We start from the raw sequence: 26,932 nt of genomic DNA on the forward strand, positions 1-26,932 counted from the left end.
AGTTTTATTTCCCAACTATATTACAGGCGGCCGGGCGGCCCGCGGCATTTTTCTTGCTTTGAGCATCGCTATACCCGTCGTAACTTCTAAACGATAGGTGCTATTTGAATAATTTAAAAATGAATTTGCAGGTATATAGTCAATCTAAATTATTAAACTATTGATTTGGATAAGGTTTAAAAGCGGTTATTGCAACTTAACAATTCAAGTTAGACGTATAGCCTCGCGGACTTTTCTTTAGATAATAATGATTACTTTTAAAAAGTAGTGCATTATTTTTATTTTTCATCGATCATTTTCGTGGCGTGCACAATTAAGCTCCGAGTCGATATGACATCTTTAAGAAACATCGTTATATTAAGACCTTTCGCATATTTTTATTACAACTGTTGGATTTCCCACTAAAGATAAATAAATAAATAGATACAGCGAAGGTATTCTTAAGCCATTACCACTTCAAGGTTATAAAGTTACAGGTAGTCCCGCATATGCAATTTTAACGGCATTCATCGGCAGGCCTACAGCGGCGGCGTCTGTCCGTCTCGCCTTACGTACACGCGTGACCGCCATACCCGATGAATATTGACAGTCGACACGAACTCGGGGTATTGGATTTAAGCATGACACTTTGCGGATGTTCGGGATAACCTAACATTAGGCAAATTATGCTCTAATGCTCTATAGATATATTAAGAGCATCATGCCTCGTATCTTTTTGCCTAGTTATTAAAAATCGCTTATTTTGAAAATATTATAACATTAGTTAGGACCGCTCGAAACGACCGAGCACAAATCAAAATTACATATTTTCTGAATATGATATAGCTTGATAAAGAGTACCTAATTAAAAATAATTCAATAATGATATGCAAAAAAAAAAAAGAACGAACATTATTCGGGTGGTGAATGAGTCATAAACCCGTAGGCATTATATATAATCAATATCGTATCAACCCATTACCGACCTACTGGCCACAACAGGGCACAGATCTCCTCCAACAATGAGAAGGTGTCAAGGCCGTAGTCCACCACGCAGGCCCAGTGCGGATTGGTGGACTCCACACATTTTTGAGAACATTATGGAGAACTCTCAGGCATGCAGGTTTCCTCCCAATGTTTTCCTTTACCGTTGAAGCAAGTAATATTTTAATTACTTAGAACGCACATAACTTAGAAAAGTTAGGGATGCGTGCCGGGATTTGAACTCTGCCCCACGAAAGTGAAGTCGAGCTCCTACCCACTGGGCTATTATTGCTTCTAGAATATTATATAATCTAATTATTTATTGCGTTAAATAAAAATTATAATTTTTCATTTGTCTATTACTAATAGGTACTGGTTACACATTGGACTTTCTCTTCTAGTTAATTAAAACGGTATTGAAAGGGAAAGTTAACAAATGACTTAATTTGAACTGTACCGGAGTTAGTTAATGGTTTGAACTACTTCAATCATAATTGAAACCCGCTTTATATCAATGTACTTACGTCAGAGCCTGTGATTTTGTTCGAAGTTTCCCGTCACATACACATCCCAGCCATTGCAGCCGTTTCCATGTGAATCGTGCGGTAATAAACTCTCTATATTATCCCTCCATAAGCCCTAATGAGTGCGAGCGAGACAGATCGATATCAAGATTTAAGACCAGAAAAATTAGATGACGACTTTGGTACCCGTGCTTATCGTCGGCAATGGACACCCAGAGAGTGTCCCAATGCTGACGATGAGCGATATCCAGTTGGGTTAGGAACTAGAAACGCAGGACGAGCTGCGAGAAGCGAGTTTGCAAGTTCCGTATAGTTTTGCTGCTGGGCTATGATCGAGTGTGCGCGATTTCAATCTCTACCTAGCGAGTGTGGTACTACTCACTTATCCCACTGCCGACGGTAAGCGAGAAACGAGAGTGCATTTCCAATAGTTCTGCTGCTGGGCTATCATGAACGAGTGTGCTAGAGCGACGGATGAGATATCAATCTCTACCAAGCCTTTTTAGAAAAGCGAGCATCGCTAAGCTAGTTAGTCATGTTAATTTTCTGGTGGGGTCTTCGGCCGTGGCTAGTTACCACCCTACCGACAAAGACGGGCCGCTAAGTCATTAAGCGTTCCGGTACGATGTCGCGTAGAAACCGATGAGGAGTATGGGTTTTATATAACATCCTTATTACAGGTAAGTCCGCTAACATTTTGGCTGCAGCATTACTTACCATCAGGTGAGATTGACGTCAAGGGCTAACTTGTGGTTTAACTATAAACAAATAATAAAACCCTTAGCAGCAATAAATAAATGGGTCTACATCTTTTGTACGTTTCATCATCATCATCATATCAACCCATTACCGGCCCACTACAGGGCACGGGTCTCCTCCCTGAATGAGAAGGAGTTAGTCCACCATGCTGGCCCAGTGCGGATTGGTTGTACGTTTACTGAGCCCGAAAATGATCGATAGCTAGTCGCTTCGGCGGTAGATCTTGTAACCATCGAAAAATACAAATAAATTAATAACAAAATGTTTATTAGAATATTTTTTTTGTCAACAGACCGGGTCCGGGAAAACTTACACAATGGGAAGTGGGTGGGAGGGGGAACACGTAGATGACGACAAAAAAGGGATCATTCCTCGGGCGATACGCGATCTCTTTGCCGGCGCTGAAGAGAGGGCGGACACGGCGCGGTCGCAGGGTCAGCTGCCGCCGGAATTCTCAGTCCAAGCACAATTCATCGAGCTCTACAATGAAGATATAGTAGACTTGCTCGATCCCGCCAAAGATCCCTTTTCGAAGGTAAGTTAAGGACTGTGTAAGCAAAAGAGTCAGTAAGAGGTGGTAGCTGGAACGGATAATTACTTAGTCGTTAAAGCACCCAACTGGTTCACGAATGAAACAGTGGCGTGCATAGCCCTTGGACCCAGGGTATGCACAAGGTGTTCAGCACAAACATAAAGTAAAATTTATATTTTAGATATGTCGGTTTATAATCAAATTACTTTACGAAAGTTATATTTTTGATTGATTTAATACTAACGTCTATCTACTGCTAATTGAATAAAAGTACATACCCTGATTTACGTCACAAAATTATGACACACCATTCGGCAGCATTTTCTAAGCACACTGATGATGATAATATTTTTTCCAACATATGTTTTTAGCGTCTTGATGAAAATTATTAATATCACAATATCCTTTATCATTCCACACTTTACGTATATTGGACAATAAAACAAAAGGAAAGCAAAATAATCGATTGGTGTGTACAAAGCCGGTTAGTCAAACATAGTTTTCGTAATACCTATTTATTATTAAACATACGTGTTACTTTATCACCTTTTTTTTTGTATATTTGAAACATTGGTACACACCTTCCTTTGCGAATGATTTTTAATTTTACGATATAGGGATAGAAATTAAAGTTGTCTCTAAGTACTTTTTCCAGGCACACTGAACCCAAACAAAGACCGCACGAATATGCTTTCATTATAAAATGAATGAATAAAGTATAAAATAACGTTAACACATTAAACTATCACTACTCAAACTTTTATAAGTTGCTGAATTTATGCGCTTGAACCGTTTATTTATCACCAACGCCATAGAGCATTGTTCGAAGGTAAACAATAATGGCGATTGAATATGCTAATGATAATATTGCAATCGAAATTAGTCAAAATATGTCTTTAATTTTTTTGTAAGTATGGGTACGAACGCTATTTTATTTTGATATGTCAACAATAAATAGAAACAATATTTATTGTTAACTTTCTCACTTTCCAATAATTCCTGGAATACTTTTCATAAAAAAATCAAACACGTAATTGATTATCCACTTCCGTAAGCAGTGCTTATAGACACCCATACATAGAGAATTTATGAATGAAACTGTTCACACAAGACCGATGCTAATCTTGTAAGTACAAGCGCACGATTATAACATTACACGACACACAGTACTAACTTGCACGCACACATCTACTAGAACGATTCTTTCTTTGGGCGTGCTTATTTTATTTGATATTTCTATGCAACAGTAGAGGGCGTCATATGTCGAGTGATTCATAACAATTGATTTACCCTGCAATCGATAACATGAGATTTAAATAATAATATAGGTATTTTTACGTGTTTTAAAAGGTAAATGTTTAGCATTTACGGTTAAAAATTAAAATACGAAGTAGAAGATTTTATTTTGTACGCTATACGCCTCGCGCGCACTGGTTGCGCTGTCGCCCGTCTAGCGACAATTGACCTAGAAGTTTGGCCGCTCATTACTAGATGGCGCTTTCATATATTTTTTACTTAGTGTTTTTTTAATTACAAAACTTTAATGGTCCTATCTGAAGGTTCTTTAAGACCCTGAGGGTAGGGTATGCACTGCTTATTTGCATATATGCAATGCACGCCACTGGAATGAAAACAACATCCCATACAAGTTTACTTAAATACTGGATCAAAAGATAAGTGATCAGTAAAACTTTTTATATAGTAGACAGAGCCTATGAGTAGAGTTCTAGTGATATTCTGTTAAGTGTAAGAGTATCGTACCAAGTTACATAACGTTAGATCGTATAAGCAAACCTTTCGTCTAAGCCCCGATACCTGAAGATTTAAACTGATTGTGGTTAAAATTTTTGGATCGTAGGTTGTTTTACTGGTTGAGGTGGTATTCATTCAAATACATTCAACTACCTTTTTATATTCTTATTCAAGTGATTTTACATTCACTTGGAGGAAATATGAAATATAAAAATTGGAAATGCATTTCGGAAACGGCAGGTTAAAAACACGACATTCGCGACCTGAGTGATTTGCCAACTAAGCCACGGCTATAAATCCACCGATGCCAAAATGCAGTATAAGGAAAGCTTATCTTTATGAGAGATCTCTCCCAGCTACCCCAGTAGTTCTAAATAATCTCTGTGGCTTAGTTGGCAAAGCAGTCAGGCTGCGATTGCTAGAAAGATAGAGGTACAAATCCTACCAGTTACATTTTAATTGATACAATTACTTTCATTTAATTTTCAGGGTACCTTAAGGATAACTGAAGATGGCTGTGGAGGTGTTCGTATAGTGGGCGCATCGATGCGCGCCGTCAGAGGTGCCAAAGAGGCTCTCGGGGCTTTAAGGGCGGGAGCATTGGCACGTACGACAGCAGCTACTAACATGAACTCCTCCTCATCCCGGTCGCATGCAGTGTTCACGTTGCTGCTTAGACAGAGAAGGCTTGCGGCAGATCAGGATGGTGTAGAAAGAGAAACAGATGGCGAGACTCCTGAGCAGTATGAGACACTGACTGCCAAGTTTCATTTTGTAGATTTGGCTGGGTCTGAACGACTAAAGCGTACAGGTGTGAAATCGTACTATCAATTTAAACGGATATACGGTGTTACTTTATGTCAATAATAAAGGTATACCTATGGTAGGTGATGGTGGCGTTCACACACAAACATAGCGTTCGTAGAACCCCTCATCGAAGGCTGAACCTTCGAAATCAAACAAATCGCAGAGAGTTGCTGAAGTCGTCCAATGGCTACGTCCAGCAGTGGACATCCATCTGATGAGATAATGATGAAATCCTACAAAAAATTCTCTTAAAGAAGTTGACGGCTGTGTATTCGTAACGATCGCTACTGCATTAGTTCACTCAACTGCACTGTAATAAACTGAAGTAGTAGCGTGAATTTCATACATGCAAAATTATTATAACCACTCCACAACTATTCCGACTTTATTATTGTCACGTTTATTAATAAGGCCCTTATATAGGCATATAGGCATTTAATAAACTCCTTATATTTCAGGTGCCACCGGAGAAAGGGCGAAGGAAGGAATATCGATTAACTGTGGTCTGTTAGCGCTAGGCAATGTTATATCAGCATTAGGTGATAAGTCGCGCAGAGTACTTCACGTTCCATACCGGGATTCCAAATTGACGAGGCTGCTACAGGATTCATTAGGAGGTAAAGCTCTTTATATATTTATTTATAAAATTATATACTCTTCTACCTGCGTGGAATATTTCTTTTTGATAACATATATACTACCACGAGCTGTTGCCCGCGTTCAATACGGTTAATTACAAACACCGTTTCTCCTGGGATAAAAAGTAGCTTATGTTACTCTCATCCTTTCAACTAACTCATCCTTTCAACTGCTTAATTAGGACGTGAACATTACAGTTTAACAGTAATTCCCCCTATAACGCATTTTAAATTACGCGATTTCAATCCCCCGTATAACACGGGCATTCTCCCATATAACGCGGGGATTTCCCAGACATTTCTGTACAGTGAAAGTGATAATTTTTTTTTTAAACTTTGTCATTTGTATTTTATATTAATTTTTAAGTTTTTTATTTATAATTTTCGAGTTCAGTTTGATTTTAATAAAACATCGTGAGACGCCTGACAGTTCTCGATAATGTTCTCACCTTTGAACATTATTGAGTATTGATTCCATCCATCCGTACTGAGCCAGCGTGGTGGACTATGGCCTTTTGTCATGTGTAACATCTTTGGGCGAGGGTAAACCTGATTGTTGGCGTGGCGAAACATGCCGTTGCGACGCATCTTCACACTATATGTACTAAGTGCACGTAGTACATACGAATCGTATGTATAGTGTATACAGTATTGTTTTAAAAAAACCTAGGTTACACATGAGAATGTGTAAGTAGTAACCTAGGTTTTTTTTATAAAAAAAAATTAACAAGAAAATATGTCTGACAGCAGTAAGTAAGTAGTGAAAGTGTGCAGACACAGACACAGAAAGCAAAATCACAGTAAGATTGTAATGCTTTATCTTTTCAGAAGGCCACATCTGACTCCTGTTGTAATCTGTTATTTTATGCATATAACTTATACAAAACAATTTCTATGTTTCACATCGTCCAGGCGTCCCGTAAAGGCTCATACATTTTTATTGCGTGTTTATTTGTAATCTATCGATTTTCTAACTTTGTATCTCCAAGCTATAAATAAGCAACATTACTTCAAATTAAAGTGGGTGGTCTGTGGCGTATAAGGTACAACTATGAATTATTTATGACATCTGAGAGCTAAACATTGTCATGCACATAAACTGCAGTGAGGTGGATATGTTTAACGCATGGACGAATGTCGCCAACCAAAGAAGATTATGACGTCACTAATTATGACATCCTGACAGAGAGGAGGAGATCGTAGGGGTGACAAATACCCGCCGGATAGATGAAGTAGACAGAGTCAGATAAACCATCGGCATGCGAAACTTCGCACCCATCTCTATCTCTTTCTCTATCTGGCACAAGATAGAGAAAGAGTAAGAGATGATGATGAAGTATCAGTCCGATTAGAAACGTATTTTTGCGATAGTGCGTTTTAGACTAGGTCCAAAGTGTGCAATTTCAGGAATAAAAATTCCCGGAATTAACGTCTACAATTTTAATTTATTTTGCTCGAGTGAACTACAAAAAACCTTTGCCACTACGCATGTCAATTACTTACATAATCGCGTGTAGGTATTAGATATATATAGCTATTTGATATTATAGTTTTAGATTTATGGTCAGATGTGTGCCGCATACTTTATACATGAGGCGTATACTAAGCTAGGTATCTAACTTATAAATTATTCTTTGTAGTAATCTATACAGATAGATAAACTATTTGATGTTTTGTTTGTTCGTATATCTATATGTTTTCCGAGGATTGATAAACTCAAAAGTACTAAACCTTTTTTAAAAGTACTTCTGGTATAGAGGGCTACATTTTCAGCCGGGAACCTAAGCTATATTTTATTGCTGCCTAAAATAATGCTATTTGTCGAGCAAGTCAGAAGAAAAAACTCTACGTACACACTATGAAGGTACTACAAAAACATTTGGTATTGAAAAGACCTAAAATAAATGAATATCAATTCCAAAAAAAATATATTCTGTTATTTAAACGTATACTTTAGGAGATTAAATATTTATAGGATGATGTTTAAATATATCGCGCGCCGTTGCGACAGGGGAGTTTACGTCTATGAGTTATGACTCGCTCATATGCTCCAATATAACAATTCTTTACATGTAGCAATACACTAGTATAATTAAATGCAAAAGTGTGCTCGTTGGATTGTCTTTCTTGCATTCAGCAAATGATTCGCATTTATGACTAGAGAAGTATGGATGGTGTTAACGCGGGAAAAGCCGTGAGCAGAGCTAGTACTCTATACATAAGACGAATGCCTTATAATAAATAGTTGTTTCTAGTTATACCACATAATTGTTATAAACAAGATTTAGCCAATTATAGACATGTCATTATTGACCTGACATTATAGAAGACAGTATTCAAATACTGCACCTACGAACATGTCTAGTATGGAGTTACTCCTTTTTCGTAGATATTCGTAACTAAAGTTGATTTTGTGAGATATGCCAGTGATGTTTGATAAATGATTTTTTACATCTGTCTTACATCTACGAGACAGATGAAAGATGCATGTACTAATTTCGACATCGACGGTAGGAGAACCGTAGCTTAATTGGTTAAAAGCCGCCGGCCGCCATTACCAGAGAGCTCCAAATTCCTCCTGTCAGTTCCGAAAATTATTATATTAAAATTAAATTAAAAAAAAATATATGGTGTTCTCTAAGCCATACAGGTTTCCTCGCGATGTTTTCCTTCACCGTTAAAGTATGTGATATTTAATTTCTTAAATTCTGTAACTCTGTAATTGGATTGTCTATAGACTATAATTCTCTATTAAATTTCAGGTAACAGTAACACAGTTATGATAGCGTGCGTGTCGCCCAGCGACAGGGACTTTATGGAAACCCTCAACACACTCAAATACGCAAACCGCGCGCGCAACATCAAGAACCGCTGCGTCGTCAACCAGGACCTTACGTCGCGAACTATCAGCCAACTTAGACAAGAGGTTGCGAGGTTGCAGCTTGAGTTGGCGGAGTATAAACAGGTAAACTGTCTAGTTGGTCAACTGTAATTACCCTTTATCATAAACCCGTTAGGGCACGAGTTTCCTCTCAGAATGAGAAAGGTTTAGGTCGTAGTCTACCACGCTGGCCAAGTGCGGATTGCTAGACTTTAAACGCCCTTGAGTACATTATTCAAAATTCAAAATCCATGTAGGCCCGGGCCCAGTTTACAAGCACTTTTCAAACGTCAAGTCAGTCTGTTTGTAGTGACTCTACCACCGGTTCGGAAGGCAGATTCCACCGAGAAGAGCCGGCAAAAAACTCAGCAGATTGCTCTTTTTCAACATCATTTTACAGTTTAATTAAATGTGTTTTAACACATTGTTTAAAATTATAAATTGGCAGGTCCAAAATTACCTTGGGAATCATATTATTATAAAAGCATATACTCAATCCCACAAATGACTTCTTCGCCTTGCGCAAACGATATGCAGATGTCAACAATATGTCGATTTCGAGTAAAGCGGTTGTTTGTAATATAAACTTTCTTTTATATTATGAAGAACAAGCACTGTGTCATCTTTTGTTTCAAATATGTCTTATTGTAATATGGACCTTTAAAGAAGTAGATCAACACTGCAATGTCTCCTACGCTACAGTCGCTATAAGACTTATACTAATTTCGACATCGACGGTAGGAGAACCGTAGCTTAATTGGTTAAATGCCAGAGAGTCGCAAATTCCGCCTGTCAGTTCCGAAATTTTTTATATTAATTTTAAATTAAAAATATATATATATATGAATTACTGTAAGCCATACAGGTTTCCTCACGATGTTTTCCTTCACCGTTAAACTATGTGATATTTAATATCTTAAATTCTGTAACACTGTAATTGGATTGTTTTTGTTAAACTGTAAGATGATGATGATGACACAATACAAATTTAAATTAAGAACTTGCGCATTAAAAACTCTTTTAAACTTCAACAGGGCAAACGTGTCGTATCCGAGAACGGCGAAGAAGGTTGGAGCGACGTGGTACAAGAGAACGCTTTCCTCAACGTAGAAGTGGAATCCCTTAGGCGAAGGATAAAAGCCATGCAGGGTACCATAGAGCAGCTATCGGCCAGGAATAGCGAATTAATTGCCGAGAAGGCTTTGGGGACGTGGGCGCCTAAGGATGGCAGTCCAGATGCTTCAGATTGTTCTTTAACCGCTTTAGTGCAGGTATATTATATTGTATTGTATACTAGCGGTCCCTCGCGACTTTGTCCGCGTATAAGTCAACCTTAAAAGATAGACGTATGCTGTCGCGGACTTTTTTTTAGAACTTTCAAAGGGGAACAATTTTGTCATACATGATTTTGCTCTCAAAAGCTCTCAAAAGGAAAAAAAACCCGATCTTAGAACATTCTTCATTGGTGCTATGCTTCAATTGGTCTTAGCGTGATGCCTGCCTGCCTGATCGTGATGAGCTACCCAACACTGAAAGATTTTTTTAAATCGGGCTAGTAGTTTCTGAGATCATCGCGTTCGAGTACACAAACAAAATCTTCCGCTTTATATATTAGTATATAAGATTATGCGTATTCTGTTGTTCACAAATCTCTGAACTTTACTGATTCGGCGGGTCTAAATAAATATAGCTCTTTCATTACATTTTTCAATTATATATATATTCTAGTAGCATTCGAAAGTTTACCAATCTATACACAAACTTGTAGTGTATAGATTGGTAAACTCTCGAATGTTACCTATGGGAAAAAGCGCCAGAGTATTTGTTATAAACTGACGCCCGTTTATCGTGTAAGAGAGACAGCACGACATCGACCGCCTTTTACAAATCCTTTATTTAATGGCACGGGTTATATCAAAGATAATCTTGAATCCATTAGCTGTTTTTTGGTTTCTAGGGTTACGTAACTGAGATAGAAGATCTTCGAGCTCAGTTGATGGAAGCTAACGCGTTATACGAGCAGAACCGGAGAAGAGAAGCTCGCACCAGACATGACTCTTCGTTATTGGACACCTCCTCAATACTTGACGAGGCGAAGAGGGAACTATATAAGGTGAGCATTATTACAGAGTAGCTGTCGACCGTGACTGCGTCCGCGATTTTTTTTTGGTCCTAAAAATTTCAATAGTATTGCTAGTATGTTACATCCCTAATATACTAGCAATCAGCATATTGATTTGCGCAGCAATAAATAAATTAATATACTACGACAATACACACATCGCCACCTAGCCCCAAAGTAAGCGTAGCTTGGGTACTAAGATTACTGATGAACATTTTTTATGGATAATATACATAAATTCATATAATATACAGATAAACACTGAAAAAAATTCATGCTCATCACACAAATATTTTTGTAGTTGTGGGAATCAAACCCACAGCCTTGGACTTAGAAAGCAAGGTAGCTACTAACTGGGCCAATTAGCTGTCGTTTCAGCATTTAAAAAGAACATCTCTTTAATAGGCAGTCTTCTTTAGACGTTCTGTTATAAGACGAATAGATTTTGTCATCTCAACCGAATGTTTGAGTTCAACAATCCGAAATCAGAACGGCTAGCACGTGAAACCGTGCATAGGTAGCATGGACTGTTTTTCAAGTTATAAAGTATCTTATAGAAACATGACTGGATTATCTGCATCAAATTCAAATTCAAAAGTGGTTTATTCATTAACAATTTTGTCATACATGATTTTGCTCTCAAAAGCTCTCAAAAGGAAAAAAAACCCGATCTTAGAACATTCTTCATTGGTGCTATGCTTCAATTGGTCTTAGCGTGATGCCTGCCTGCCTGATCGTGATGAGCTACCCAACACTGAAAGATTTTTTTAAATCGGGCTAGTAGTTTCTGAGATCATCGCGTTCGAGTACACAAACAAAATCTTCCGCTTTATATATTAGTATATAAGATACATATTATATATATATTAGTATATACCTTATTACAGGCACTTATGAAGCGTTCATACATTTAACATGTTTATTTATTTATTTATATGTTACACTAATGTTAGTGATGGTAGCATCGTCGATAGCTGCATTCGTTAACTTAAAACTAAAGCTAGGAGTTCCAAACGCACCCTGGTCTAAGAAGAGCCCACAACGAACTTAGCCAGGTTTTTTTTTGCTATCACCATCTCACAGTCTAGTTAATGTTGAGCTATGAAGTAAGAGCAATTCATACCCAAGCTTTTTTATCATACATATAATCCTTAATATTATAATAGGAATTTTCTATAGGCTTAAGTTTTATATAAACTTTGTACTTATTGACAGACATCTCAAGGATTTCATCTGGTAATTTGTTATAAAAAGATATACAATTACCCTTAAATTAATTACTTATTTTATACAGCCTAGTAAACTGCACTAGAAGTTCATTTTAACTTTTACTACATAATACTCACTACACATGATTCTCTTATACAGGAAAAAGAACTCTTAGCTCGAAGTATGGGCGAGCTCGAGTTCCAACGCAAACTGACTGAGGGTTCTGGAAATACAATCATCGGGGAAAGAGAACGCGCCGAAGGCGAGAGCGCCGAAGATTCGGATCCGTCAGACAACGACGACCCGGAACAACAGGCTAGCGATTCCGATGAAGAAGACACTGAAGTTAAAGGTGAGTGGGTTACAGCAAAAAAAAATAACGCTCACACTGAGTGCATGTACGAAACAAGAATAACATGATGCGCCGTTAAAGATTAAATGTATATAAATATTATCTACAACATTTTTAACTTTGTGGTCGACTTACAAATGTTGTAGAAAATATTTATTTCTTACTTTTAAGTTGTATAACAAAGTCGGTTATTTTTGGTCAACGTTTTTTTTTACTCTTTTTAGTGGTAGATTCGCAATCATATCCAAGCTACAATAGCCGAATGACAACAGGTCATAATCTTCTATAAAAATATTGCTTTTCACGAAACCGGTCGGTTAAAAATGCGGCCGATGTCGCGCTATCTCGTTCCCACAATATTCGCATTTTGCGTGAAAGAGAAAGCACAAAACATCCATATAAAAAATTTAAACTAAATTGTTGTTTTTGTTTAATAATCCCAGGCCAGCGACTTCTGACCGCCCAGCTCGCGATGCTGAGCGAAGACATAGACACAAAAGCTCGTCTAGTGGACCAGTTAGAAGCGTCGCAGCGTAGACTGGCCGCACTGCGTACGCATTACGAGCAACGCCTGGAACAATTGCACGCACAGATCAAAGCTACGGGAGAGGAAAGAGACAAAGTCCTCGCTTCGCTTAGTAAGTATTGGAAGATTTCATTTTTGCCGCAAATATTCAAACTGCGGTGACATCTACAGTGTTTCCTAGAAATTGTGGTTTAAGGTGTTTATTCCAACTTTTGAAATTCGATATAAAATTCTGTCATCTGTCTGAAATGTCTGTAGAATATCAAAACTTAGAATAAATAAATAAAAATAGTTTATTTCGGTAAGAAACAAATTGGTATCAATATATCGCTGAATTCTTCTTTTAAGAGTAGTATTACTACCCCTGTGTCAGAAGACTCCAAACAACTTCTGTGACAGAATGAACATATCGTGCGCGATGATTATTAGCAGGTCTGTTAGGCACCAAATCGGGTTAACCTGCCAGATGAAGTATCGTAACAGAACGCTAAATAGCCTGGAGGCACGTCCTTGTCGGTAGGGTAGTAACTAGCCACCGCCGAAGCCTCCAGACCGGAGAAAATTAAGAAATTATAAATTCCAATATGTCATTGCCGGGAATCGAACCCGGGGACCTCCAATTTAAACCCACAAGTATTTTACGAAGCGGTGATAACCACTGGGCTATACCCACTGGAGTAGGACTTCGACTTCACTTTCGGGGGGCCGAGTTCCAATCCCAGCATCTCTTAACTTTTCTAAGTTATGTGCGTTTTAAGTAATTGAAATACCGAGTTTAACTCCAGGGAATCCGAGGACGACCGAGTCAAAAAAAATTTCACTTAACAAATTTCATTAATAATTGTTAAGTGAAATTTTTCATCATCGTCTGAGATTTCTCATCTCCTACTCATGAAACATCTCCTGAGATTGCTGGTATTTGGGTACAATGCCAAATATTTGTTTGGTGTGGAATATAAGGATTGAAGAAATTATAAATTACACCATACAGATTCGCCTGCTTTCGCGGAGAATAGTAAATTAAGCTGAATTTTTATAATGTAGCAACGCAGTCGTCGCAACCGAGCGACAAGCTGAAACGGGTGAAGGATGAGTACGAGCGTCGTATCAGCACCATGTCCCGGGAGCTGAGACGGTTGCAAGCGGCGCAAAGAGAACACGCCCGTCTGCAGCGCTCGCAGCAACACACGGCGCAACAGATACACGCTCTGAGAAACGAACTCACCAATCTGAAGAGAGATAAGGTGAGAACTCCGAATATACCGAGAATCATGCCCGTTTTCACTATAAACGGACTAGGGAATGCCTACGTAAGCAACGCCTAGTCATCGAAGATTCCTAGGCATATAATCACCATTCACCAATATACCCTAACTTGTCTACAAGGTGTGTTATTTGGTGTTTTTTTATTTATAATATTTTTGTTTATTATGTTATTCAAAAAAAAGCCAAAATTTTTTTTTTTTCATCTGTCTTGTATCAGTTTACGAATGTCAACTTGACGATTTGCCGAATCGGTGTCGTAACTTTAGACGGCGCCTACGTCGATAGGCCACACATAGGAGTTCGTGAAACGTTTTTTTCTCTTGGAATCACCTAAATCTCTAGGCATCAACACAGTGAAAACATGCATAAGATAGTCACTTTTGTACTAAGTTTTATAAGTAGTTACAATTTTCTAATTCAGAGAATCCTTATTGGTTTATATAACTTAAGGTGAAGAGTGCTGCAAAATGAGATTGAAATAAATTATAAAAAATACAATTTTTTTTTGATCACCTATTTATAATGGTATTTCCCCGAAGTGTAAGTAAGGGCACTTTAATTAAAATATAAAATTTTATTTGTTATGAACTCGACTTAACATACTGAAATCGAATCTGGTTAATAAATTCGAAATTGTAACTAAAATGGCCATCCTTATATTCTAGGTGAAGTTAGTACAGCGCATGCGCACGGAGTCCAAACGACACGCGCAAGCGGAAGCGGTCCGAGCTAAAGAAGTGAGTGCCGACCACGAGAAACATCTGAGATATTTAATAAATATTTTTGTAAATACTAATCACTATTTATTTTGGTATAAAGGTGGCTCAGCTACGAAAGGAATCTCGAAAGAATGCGAATCTAATCAGAAGTCTTGAAGCAGAAACTAGATTGAAGGAACAGGTATGATTTTAGTAATCTGTATTATAATATATTGAAGGAAAAAGTGACTGACTGACTGACGGAAACAAATGCGGAAGGAGTCGCAGCAAACAGCTATAAAATAAAGATTGGTTTATTACAGGTATTGAAGAGAAAGCAAGAAGAAGTATCACTATTAAGGCGAGGGCATCGTGACAAGCTCAGTAGCAGAGCTGCTGGCCGATTACACGGTACGTTTATATTAAGAAAAGTTTTCCACTTCAACAGGAGACTTGTACCTTAATGACTTGTATATAACGTACAGTTATCAGAAACGTATGCAGAAAAAAACCAAATATCTGCCTAAAATAATAAAAATCATACCCAAAATTTTGGGTCAAAAAATCCGGGGGTCGTATATAACTTTTATCATCATTTTCCTGTGGAGTACAATAAAAGTGTCTAAATGTATGGTATTCTTTAGTAAATCAAGTGTTTCTGTATTACGTAAGAGTTTAACAACTAGGGTGATTATGTATACGTTATTCTATTTATGTTATTCTTTAGGTGCATACTTAATTACAAGATACAAACTTGTATGGACAACCTTTGGGCCAGGTTATCACCAGAGCGAGGATCGCAGCCCCTTTCCCGCAAACGGCGCCCAATCTCCCGGATTAAACTCTTAGTTCCTCCACCCCAACAACCAGTTGTTTATACATTTTGGGAATCACATACTCGTATTTATTTACTCGTACTTAATGCGTTTTGTTCTAAACTTATTTCTCATTAAAACTATTTTGTTGTGAGTTTAAATTGTTGTCATCAATAATTATAAGACTCGTCATGATGCTAAACATCTCACTCTATTTCCTCCATAAAAGATCGGCGCGGCAGATCTCGAATATCCGGGCGAGAGCTTTGGTCCCGTCTCGAGTGCTGGTTATCCCGGGCCTGCGCTGCTCGGTGCACTCTTGGCGAACTGGAAGCGACCCTGGAACATCAGTTACGGCAACGGGATCGCGCCACTGGATCAAATGACCCCGAATCAAAGGCCATGCTGAGCTATCTGCGAGACGCCATCGCTGATACGCAGTCACAGATAATGCAAATTGAGGTTAGTTTTACTGTTTATCCTTCAATACCACTTTTAATATCATAATCTTAATCTTTAACCCATTAGCGGACCACTACAGTTAAAATCACTAAATTGAATTGGCCTAGTGGGGCTTGGTAAACTGAACACGCCTTTAAGAGCATTAAGGAAATCTCTTAGGCATGCAGTTTTCTCCCGATGTTTTTCTTCACCGTTGAAGCAAGTGATTTTAACTGCTCAAAACGCACATATTTCCGTAAAGTTACATGTGCATGCCGTAAATCGTACTCGGTCTAACTACTAAATTTTACTATGGCTATTACTGCGTATTTTTTTAAATATCACGCAAGATATAAAGTTATATAAGAAAGTAATCTCTCTAGAGAGATGTTGCCCTTGTGCACATCCTGTCCATTTCATGATAATTTTTAATCTTTGGTAATAAAGAAATAAAAGAGTCGAGTCGAGAAGAAAAAAGAAATAGTCGCCCGTTTCGTAGCACATTTTCATCCTCATCATCATCGTCTTCTACCACAATGAGGAGGGGTTAAGGTCGTAGTCCACCACGCTGGCCTAGTGCTGATTGGTGGACGCCACACACCTTTGAGAACAGTATGGAGAACTCTCTGGCTTCAAGGTTTCCTAACGATGTTTTCCTTCACCGTTAAAGCAAAACGCTAAACGCTAAAACGCACATAACTTTGAAAAGTTAAAGGCTGTGCTATCACGGCTTTCAGCTCATGTTATCGAAATGAAAATACTGTAACCCGTGCAGCAATTTTCTACACGGGGAAAGGACCGAACATTTACCTTCTTCCATCACTTCTTGATTTTATAATAGTGTGTGAACTGTACAAGTAACTTATCAATTTGTCAGTCCACTGCTGGACTAAAATCCAACGGGAGAGTTTTTCCATAATAGCAAAGTTGGACAAACGGGTTGGTGATCGCATTAGATGGTAGAAGAAGGACATGATCACAGGATGATGAGATCATCATATACGTCCTTCTTACCACACTTGCTTATAACTGATTTCGGTTAAATGCACCTCCTACGACACCCGCGGGATGAGGAGGTATGGTGACAACTGATTATCAACTGACCGTGTTTACTTAGGAAGAGAATGAAGAGAACGAGTTACCGCGACTCCTGGAACTGGTGGATGGAGAGTGTGCGAGGTACTCCATGGAACGACTGGCTGGGGCTGCGTTACTACGAGCGCACGAAGCCGCGAGGCATATGAAGGCGCTTTGCGATACCCGTGCACAACTTGCTGAGGTATGTTTCGTTATGGCTAAGCAATTTAATAAATAAATATACTAAGACAATACACGCATCACCATCTAGCCCCAATATAAACATAGCTTGTGTTATGGGTTACTGATGAATATTTTTATGAATAATTTACAAAAATACTTATAAAATACAGATAAAAACCGAAACACCGAAAAAGATTCATGTTCATCACACAGACATTTTTCAGTTGTGGGGACCGAACCCACGGCCTTGAACTCAGCAAACAGGGTTGCTGCCAAATTAATCACAAAAAATCAAGAATACTAGTTGAATCAACACTTATATCCCTCTCTGATTAAATCATTTCTACCATTAAGGGTGGTCGCAGCCTTCGTAGCATCGGTTTAAAAAAACTAAATAACCCTGCTGTTAGAAATCATACTTAATATTATAAATGCGAAAGTTAGTAAGGATGGATGGATATATGTTTGTTAGTCTTTCACGCAAAAGATCCTGAACCACTTTGATTGAATTTTGGAATGGAGATAGATTATACCCGGGATTAACACATTAATGCTTTTCATCCCGGAAAAACTTTACTAAAATTCATCTGCAGCAAAGTGATCTCCTATTGCAGTTGGAAGAGAAATCGGAGAGGACAGCGAGTGCCCTGAGAGCAGCTGAAGACCAAAACCTCAACCCGTGGGGTGTTCCGCCCGCACTAGCCGCCCTCCTGGCCAATGTTTCCTCTGGCACCTCAACCCGATCAGTCTCGCCTGTTGACACGTCAGTATAAAGCACCTTTAATATTTTTCAGATTATATATATTTTAACCTGTCAGAGTTATACCACGGTTGCGACAGCGCAAGTATTACTATGCAACGTGTGACTGGGTGGTTAGCCGACTGGCAGAACCCAATTTTTCTATCGCCTCTCTCACTCGCTCTATCCTTTGTCTCTCTCTCTCTCTCTGTTTTTTACCTTCACTCACCTCTCCCACTAGCCTCTGCGTCTTACCCCTCTATTTTTCCCTCCCTCCCCTCTATCCCCCTCTTTCTCTCCCAGAATTAAGTAGGCTGAATACCGCCACTAGTTAATATGAGCGGTATAATCCGTACACGTTTGGCAATTGAATCCAATTATGAACCATACTCATACATTTCGTAAAATCAATTAATTTTTATTTAGAACTAGCGTACCCAGCCCGCTTCGCCGGGCTAGGTTTTGTTTTATTTTATTTAAACAATAAACTTACATCACAATTTTTATTTTAAGTCTCATAATATATTAAATCATTTATTTCTCTCCGTATTCATTCTCTTCTATTCTCTTCTCGAGCGGGTGAAGATCATTATCTACACCCATGTACACCCAACAATAGAATATCATCATAGTAAATAAAAGCTGTATTTGACAGTTTGACAGTTCAAAAATAGGAATGCTCCGATCGTCAGCAAACTTCACAGGATTACTCGCCAGGTCAATCCGGAGATTCCCTGAAAGTTTCATCAAATGAAATCGGTCCAGCCGTTTCGGAGCCTATACGGAACATACCCACACACTTTCTCTTTTATATATATAGAGATATAACTCATCATTACAATATGTATCTATAACAAAAGTATTTATGCGAATACAGTGCTCTTTTGGACGTACGGCCGCCTGTTATCGGAAAACGAGAGTCTAACACCGCTCCGACATCGCCTCCAGATGACATCAGAAACTCGCCTTTCCATCGCAACACGTAAGCACTTTTTATTTTAAAGAAATACGTTCCTCATTTAGTACGAAGAGGTAAGGCGAGGACTAGTGGGTAAGGCGACGGCTTCTCTTTGTCTGGAACGAGTTCGAGATCCTCTAATTTTGGGACTTATATGCGTTTTTAATTTAAGCAATGCAAATGTGTGCTTTAACATTTGGAGCCCTTTTCATTCTGAGGGAATGATAATATAAATAGTTAAATAAATAAACTACGACTATACACACATCGCCATCTAGCTCCTAGCCGCCATCTAACCCCTTGGTTATGGGTACTAAGATGACTGATGAATATTTTTATAAATAATATACACAAATAAACAAAAAAATCACTACAGTTTACATTAAAGACGACTTGTAGTTGTAATAGTATTTACTGTTATTAATGTAGTTATATGTTAAAGTATATATTAGTTTATTATGTATTTATTCTATTTGTGTAATCTGGTTCAAGTATTAGTATGTAGTTATTTGTATGTATATTTTTTTTATTATGTACAACCTGCAGTCTGTTATTGTTTTGTTTTTCTTTTCCAAAGGTGGCCTGGCAGAGATCGCTTTTAAGCGATAAGGCCGCCTTTTGTATACTGCTTCTGTCTGTGTTTTTTATTCTTCTTCTGTATTTTTGTGTGCAAATAAAGAGTATAAATAAATAAATAATTATAATATACAGTTAAACACCCAGACACTGAAAAACATTCATGTTCACCACACAAACATTTCCACTTTTGGGAATCGAAGCTTGAATCTTGAACTCAGAAAGCAGGGTCAAAAACAAGTATAATAGATTTACGCTAACGTCTATGCGATACTTTTTAAAAATGGTGTCCGAATACGCCTTTTTAAAATGATCTTGTATTTTGTCATCAGCGGTCGTCGGGGATCTGTACGCCTACGTGACCTTGGCGTGTACGGTCGAGAAGAGAACGGCGAATCAGTAGACCCCATGACCCAGTCTATGGTAGAACCCACAAGCCCACGACCCGCACCTCTCAGTCGAGTGCCTAGCGCTCCCGGCAGCCTCAGGTATACAATTAGATATTTCTGCCGGATCCGCAGCCAAGTTAACTTCCTATAACCTTTAACGCTTTGGTTAACTATAAAATAAAAGAAAGCTAGTCCAGCTAGTCTCACTAGAAATTCCCATGAATCACTTTGTATTCTAAAACATTAGCCGCTTTAAATAGCCAGTTTGGCTATCTGCCTTTTCGGTCTAGTGGTTAGCATGTTCAACTACTGTTCGATTCCCGACTCAGGCTAATAATTGTTACACACATACAATTAAGAAATGGGCAGTGCGTAACCTCGTACCTCGAGGAGCCTTCGGTCTCCGGTATTTACAAACTCGTGTGAGTTTCAGGAAGCAAAAATCCTCAATTTTAGTTGTATGAATGTATGAAAAAAAACAATATAATTTACCATTACCATGTGTTATTATAGGCTTTGAAGCCACTCCTGAAATTGGACCACCGCGGTGGTTTTATGTCTTCTATAGGAGAGTTGTGGAACGTTAAAATTTTGTGCTGTTTTTAAGTTTGTTTTTATAGCTGCATCCGAAATACATCTGTTTAAATTTCAACTGTCTAAATATCATAGTTCGTGAGATACAGCCTTGTGACAGACGGACAGACAGGCGGACGAACCGCGGAGTTTTTTTTTATAGTCATATTTGACGCACCTGATGGATCAATGGGATCACGTCCTGCAACGTGCCGCCATGTGTCCATTAACCGGAGACACCTAGCTAAGCATCATGTGCTTCTAATTACACCGGCAACCACGCCCTTCTGATCGGATCACAGCATTGCAACAATGCTGCTTAGCGGCAGAAATGTATCGGCAGAAGTGGTAGTATTCCCCGGACGGAATCTATCACAAAAGGCTACTATTATTATTAGTTTTTGTATAATCCTAAAAATTGTCTCCAAAATACCTTGACACCAATTCACAGTTGTATTTGACATCCGCAGGGGTCTTCAACCAGTGGGCGGCATAGTGTCGCCGGTCGCGCCACGCCGTATGCCCGAGAGCCCTCGCTTGATTCGACGACAGCACAGTCTCGCCAAACCTGCCTCATTGTACGTATTAGCCAGACATTTGTGGAATTGGTGATTATTCTAGTATAAACTAGAATCTTTTGAATGTGATATCGTCTACATAATATTTAAAAACCAATAGCTCAGAAAGCTATCAAGCATTACCGAGCTAGAGTTAAGTAAGTAAGTTAAAACGCTGTGCAGTCGAGAAAAAGCGAATCGCTGAGAGACGCATGCCAATAGCAGAATTTGGAAACCCTGTTAAAATTTCCAAATAACTATTTTTCACTATAATTAAGCATTTGGATGAAATCTCACCTGATGATAAGCGAGCGAAGATGCTAGCGGAGTAGCCTGTTAGGAGTATGGCAGGAAGGAAAACATCGTGAAGAAACCTGCATGCCTGAGAGTTCTCCATAATGTTCTCAAGGACGTGTGAAGTCTTCCTATCCGCACGTTGCCAGCGTTTTGGCCTAAACCATTCACATTCTGAGATGTTGATTATGACGACTCTACCTATTCCAACAACCTTTACTCAATATTCAATTGTGCAGGCTTTATTTAGAGCGTTTTAACTCTTTTTGTAAACTTTTCGTGTATGTTTTTAGCTGAAATACGCTTTATATATTTCTTTATTAATGTTAGATATAATATATTTATGCTGATTATTTAGAATATTGTAGAATCGCTTCAGTAGTTAGTACTCCCAACGCCTACACCCGCCTCTGCATGGTATGAATTAGCTTGGGTTTATGTGCTATGGATTGGATTTATTATTTCAATTATGTTTCATCACACGGAGGAAATTGTTTGTGTAAGACGAAAATGTACCGTTTTATATCATAGAAATGCTATTTCAAAGCTGATAAGCTGATAATTATTGTTTTAAATATTTTATTGAGTTAAACTAACTAAAAAGCTTTGTCTAATTTAGGATGATTTTGACAGCTCACAGAAGAGATTTTGTTTAAACGTTAGCGATCAGCATTGATAGCTGCATGGCAATGCTGTATGGTCTGATTTTAATTTATGATACGAAACATTTTATATTTCTAAAAATGACTCCCCACCTATGAATTTTACATGCTACACGACTGGCAATATTCATGTGTAATGATTTCTAATTATTTTAAATCTATAATAATTTACTGTAAACTAAACATAAATGTATGTAGCAGTTCTTTTTAACAAATAATTGTGTTGATTGAATGATTGATTTATTTAATTTCAAAACCGATTTTCGATAGTCTGCGGTTATTCGTTATACTAAGTGGACGGTACCCATCAATGAAATACGACTTTATCTGTATTATATTTTACCGGAAAAAATACAATTTATTATCCAAAATAAGACAAAGCATAACTACTTACTCGTAGTACTGTAATGGTACTAAAACTAAGACAGGGGTTTTATTATTTCTACCAAAGATGTTAATATTTTATTATTAGGCAGACACTGAAATGTCTTATCGTGACTTTAATGGTATCGGAACTACGATTAGGCTTTTCCAATATTACCATATTACATTTCTTCTTACACACAGTTTTCAGTCAATGGGAATGACAGTTCGCAAATAAATCTTGGAAATACATAGCAGCGATTGCGTTCTCGTATCTGCAAGTATTACTTATTTATTCTTACACATGACATACGGAGAGTTTAATATGAAACCGCTATGACACGAGCGAGACAAATCTGTGCGGTTTCATATATTTTATCTACCCGAGCGAAACTTGCGTATCTTAGAGGATGTGTGCTAATGAGATAAAAAAATTCATTGACTTGTCTGGTTGGTGCCGTTGGAAACAATTGTATATCTATAAAATAAGTCTATGCCATGGAATTCCACATGTCATATGCATTCATAATAAACTGGATTTATTTCGGGCCGCTATGAAATGCGTAATATACTCAGTATAGTATGAAAAAAAACCCGCTTGCAAATACGAAAATGGCGACATATCGTGCTGACGGCGTGGTGATGGCGCGTGACCCAAACCTATTGCTTCCAGCCTCCTCACCGACCTCTCGATAGTGGAGGACTAAGGACATCGCACCGCACCAAATGCGCACCGTAGATAACCAATACACCCCGATTACCTGATCACTTGCTGCATACAATCCTGTGCGGATGGTTAGATAGATGTACAGTCGTTGTCTATAGCTTTTGTCAAATTCTTCCCATTATTATTGGCTTAACCTCTAGTGAAATATTTACTAAAAAAATACAAACGCTATGCAGAGACAAGGTGCCCAAGACGCTGGTTTTATTGCGTCAGTTTAAAAAACACTTTTGAAACGTTAACTCAGTCTGTTTGTAGTGAGTCTACCACCGGTTCGGAAGTCAGATTCCACCGAGAAGAGCCGGCAAGAAACTCAGCAGATTGCTCTTTTTCAACATCATTTTACAGTTTACTATCTTTTAAATTTTCTATTTGTGAGAGATGATGATGTATTACAAATGCTTTGGGCTAAATCAGCTCCAGCTTTTTAGCAGACGCATAGGCTAGTTTTTATGTAATGACCTTGGGCTCGAAGTTGAGTTCCATAAGCCTTTTAGGTCTAATAAATGGGACCCTTCTAGCGTCCCAGCGTAGACCCAACGCAGGTCGCGTCCCATACTAAAGCACTTCATACCAAACAATACTCCAGAGATCTCGCCTGGCATCTTTTCGTCTAACGACCGAAGTTAATAAATAATCAATCTGATCCAAAATTACGAGATGGCAGATGGAATTTAGTATTGCTATCCTTATCTACAGAAAAAAATAGGAAAAGGATAGCACAACTAAAATAAATCTGATTATTATGGATTAGAATGATCATGGATTTCCCCGGCTTTAATAACCATCAAATTGATATCATATTTTGATAAAATATATGGTTAAGATCTGATTCAACATTGGATCGTTTGTAAGATCTGTTTGTAATTGCATGTTTTTTTTGTGTAAATAACTTAATGTAGTTTGCTTTGTACTACTGCTAGGATTTTTATATTACCTCTTTAAAGACACTTACGTTTGTTTTCTATTTTCAGTCTATCTGTCTATAATTCGCTCAATAGATTGTTTTTCCTTGAATATACATTTTTTATGTTGGTTTGCAATTTGTCTAAAGTGCGTATTATTAAAAATCTTCGATCTGTTAAATGTTTAGTTTTAATACCTATTATGAGTACCCCTAGTGAAAGACTAGTACGCTCGCAATATACGTCTTGTATTGGAGTGACAATACGCTATAACTTCAGAGTAAATTGGGACTTATCGTAATTGTTTTAAAACTCAAATTCTTCTACAATTCTACAGCTAGAGCTTATGGCAAAACATTTGTAAGTTATCTAAAGTCCAGAATTTATAATTCTAAAACGAATGAAATTTAGTCAGTTTTGCTGTTAAGGTACATTGTATAGTCACGTGAAAGCGATTCCACGTTTGTGAGCTTAATAGATTGAACATAGAAAATGGACGTTAATCGAGAAATAAAATAATATATAATGTGTATTAATGTGATGCAGTTTGTCTATATAATTCTCAGTAGATGTATTATAGATGTATATTTTTAGTTAAATATTAGCCTGTTCTACATGTAATCTACCACCTCACTCCACGCCACACTACACGTGTTGAGTAAAATCAAATTGTAGTATTTTTTACTGCCACATTATTTAAGTCTGGTGTGACGTCCAGCGAGGGGTTTCGTGTTGGGGTGTAAATGTGTTACAAGCATTATAGTATCTTATATAAAAGGTTTATCACTTATAATATCCAAAGGATAATTTTAAGTACAAAATATATGGTGTTTATTAACTCATACCATATTACTTACACATACTAAACTTTTATTGCAACGATTAAATATTCTAAAATCGATTTCTGTTAGGTAAATTCATAACTAGATATCGAGACATCTAGGAAACACACCTCGTCACTACGCGCGGCTTCACGCATGTTGATTGAAGTTAAATCTTAATGAGCATCTTCACGTCATCTGGTTGATAATGTGATTCTGGTTATGAAAAGTAAGGTTATGATAGAAGAAATACATTTTTTATTCATCATCATAAAAACCAACAGATGTCCACTGATGGACATAGATGTTTTGTCGAGAGTTCCAAATACTACGTTTAAGTGTCACTTGGGTCCAGCGGCTCCCTGCGACTCGTTTAGTGTCATCTATCCACCTATAACGAGCGCATGCGTAACTTAGTCTTATGCTATTGCTTTGTATGAAGTGTATACATTGGTCTCATGTGCTGCGTGACCTCGAAGTTGTACCTACAAATCGCGCTTATACTCTTTACTCATAAAGTACTCTCTACGTTATCTCTTTCTCCTCTGTCATGTTACGAACATTGCCTATACGTTATGGGTCTTTAAATTTCAGTCTTAATTCTCAAAGCCTTAAATAAAGTTACATGTCAAAAATGTTTGACTCAAAATGCGTGACGCTGCTTTGGGTGGCGATGAACGTTTTGCATCTCACCGTGAGTATAATGAGTCAAAATAACTGAACTGAAATCTACACATAACACTGTAAAACACTTGAGTATTTTCTTTCCGACTTAGGTCTAGTTCAAAATATACGCTTATTTTAAGGAGATAGATGTCAATCTAAAAAATCCAAAATCTGTCCTTGATAAGACAACGAATACTGAATTCGAAAATGAAGTCACAAATGAAGCAAAAATAACACCTAAAATGTCACAACTTTCTGTAATTGTAAGCATTTATATGGTAATAGGAAATGGCAGCTAGAAATGTATGAATAGTAGTAGAAATGTATGTTGTAGACAAATGTGTACCTAATGTAAAAAAAATAAATTCTGAGCAGTAACGTTATCTTTGTTTGCATCCTTGCATGACGCACGCTAAGTGTTGCATGTTATCATCTAAGATCCCGTACGTGATAAATAACTAAGGATCAAGTATCCGATTTGTCTAAAAACTCTATTAATTTATTTTTCTAAATTTAAATTTCGCACCCTTTGTACAAAAAAAAACATATAAGTAGTATACTTTTTGTCTTACTTGCGTATGATGTTAGAACAGTTATACAGTGTTTTGTCACTGGCATCAACTTTCAAATGTCAGACCGTGATAAAACAGTGATACATATTCAGATGCTATTCTACTCTTATTATATTTCTAAAACCCTTTTAGATTTAGTTAAAACACTTTTTTTCATATAGTCACTTTTATAGTATGTAAAACGGCAAGACTCATTTTCGTTAGAATTTTTTTTACACGATGTAATAGTGTAGTAGTTTTGAAACTCACTAAAGTTTAAACATAATTCTCACTCTTGAATTACTGTGTAAATAGTGTGCTGTATTTTTTTTAAATATCTTTAAGCGATTATATTAAAAACATGCTAAAAATATTATATGTATTAATTTACTAAATCCATAAAGTTCACTCTACTGTTAAACTATTGCATTATCTTTTTTCCCTTGAGGCACGAAATGAGTTTGTTAAAGGCTCTTGTATGCTTGATTTTAAACGCCTTTAATTAATTTAGATTCCAAGTGTAAGCGTGTGTAAGTTTTATATTAGCATATGCAATATTTGATGGAATGTAGATACCATTACAAAAACAAATTTTCGAATAGTAAGTAT

The 26,932-nt window shown here is 37.5% G+C and overlaps 1 protein-coding gene across 3 annotated transcripts in view; it reads left to right on the plus strand.

Annotated features, from left to right (window-relative positions):
• LOC120631780 (kinesin-like protein KIF21A) overlaps positions 1-26,932 on the plus strand; it is a 99,681-nt gene that overhangs the window by 56,141 nt on the left and 16,608 nt on the right. For all 3 annotated transcript variants that reach the window (XR_005659065.1, XM_039901462.1, XM_039901472.1), the window contains exons 4-21: positions 2,539-2,781; positions 5,020-5,341; positions 5,796-5,954; positions 8,738-8,940; positions 9,891-10,127; positions 10,814-10,969; positions 12,347-12,539; positions 12,983-13,177; positions 14,110-14,309; positions 14,997-15,068; positions 15,151-15,231; positions 15,353-15,440; positions 16,074-16,306; positions 17,403-17,564; positions 18,160-18,308; positions 19,162-19,266; positions 20,151-20,306; positions 21,251-21,358. Coding sequence is in view for 2 of the 3 variants with exons in the window: in XM_039901462.1 (XP_039757396.1) it covers positions 2,539-2,781; positions 5,020-5,341; positions 5,796-5,954; positions 8,738-8,940; positions 9,891-10,127; positions 10,814-10,969; positions 12,347-12,539; positions 12,983-13,177; positions 14,110-14,309; positions 14,997-15,068; positions 15,151-15,231; positions 15,353-15,440; positions 16,074-16,306; positions 17,403-17,564; positions 18,160-18,308; positions 19,162-19,266; positions 20,151-20,306; positions 21,251-21,358 (3,062 nt within the window). In the remaining variant the exon portion in view is untranslated. The remainder of the gene's footprint in view (positions 1-2,538; positions 2,782-5,019; positions 5,342-5,795; positions 5,955-8,737; positions 8,941-9,890; positions 10,128-10,813; positions 10,970-12,346; positions 12,540-12,982; positions 13,178-14,109; positions 14,310-14,996; positions 15,069-15,150; positions 15,232-15,352; positions 15,441-16,073; positions 16,307-17,402; positions 17,565-18,159; positions 18,309-19,161; positions 19,267-20,150; positions 20,307-21,250; positions 21,359-26,932) is intronic.

This window comes from Pararge aegeria, chromosome 2 (genome assembly GCF_905163445.1).
Source record: "Pararge aegeria chromosome 2, ilParAegt1.1, whole genome shotgun sequence".
In the NCBI taxonomy this organism is placed as follows: domain Eukaryota; kingdom Metazoa; phylum Arthropoda; class Insecta; order Lepidoptera; family Nymphalidae; genus Pararge; species Pararge aegeria.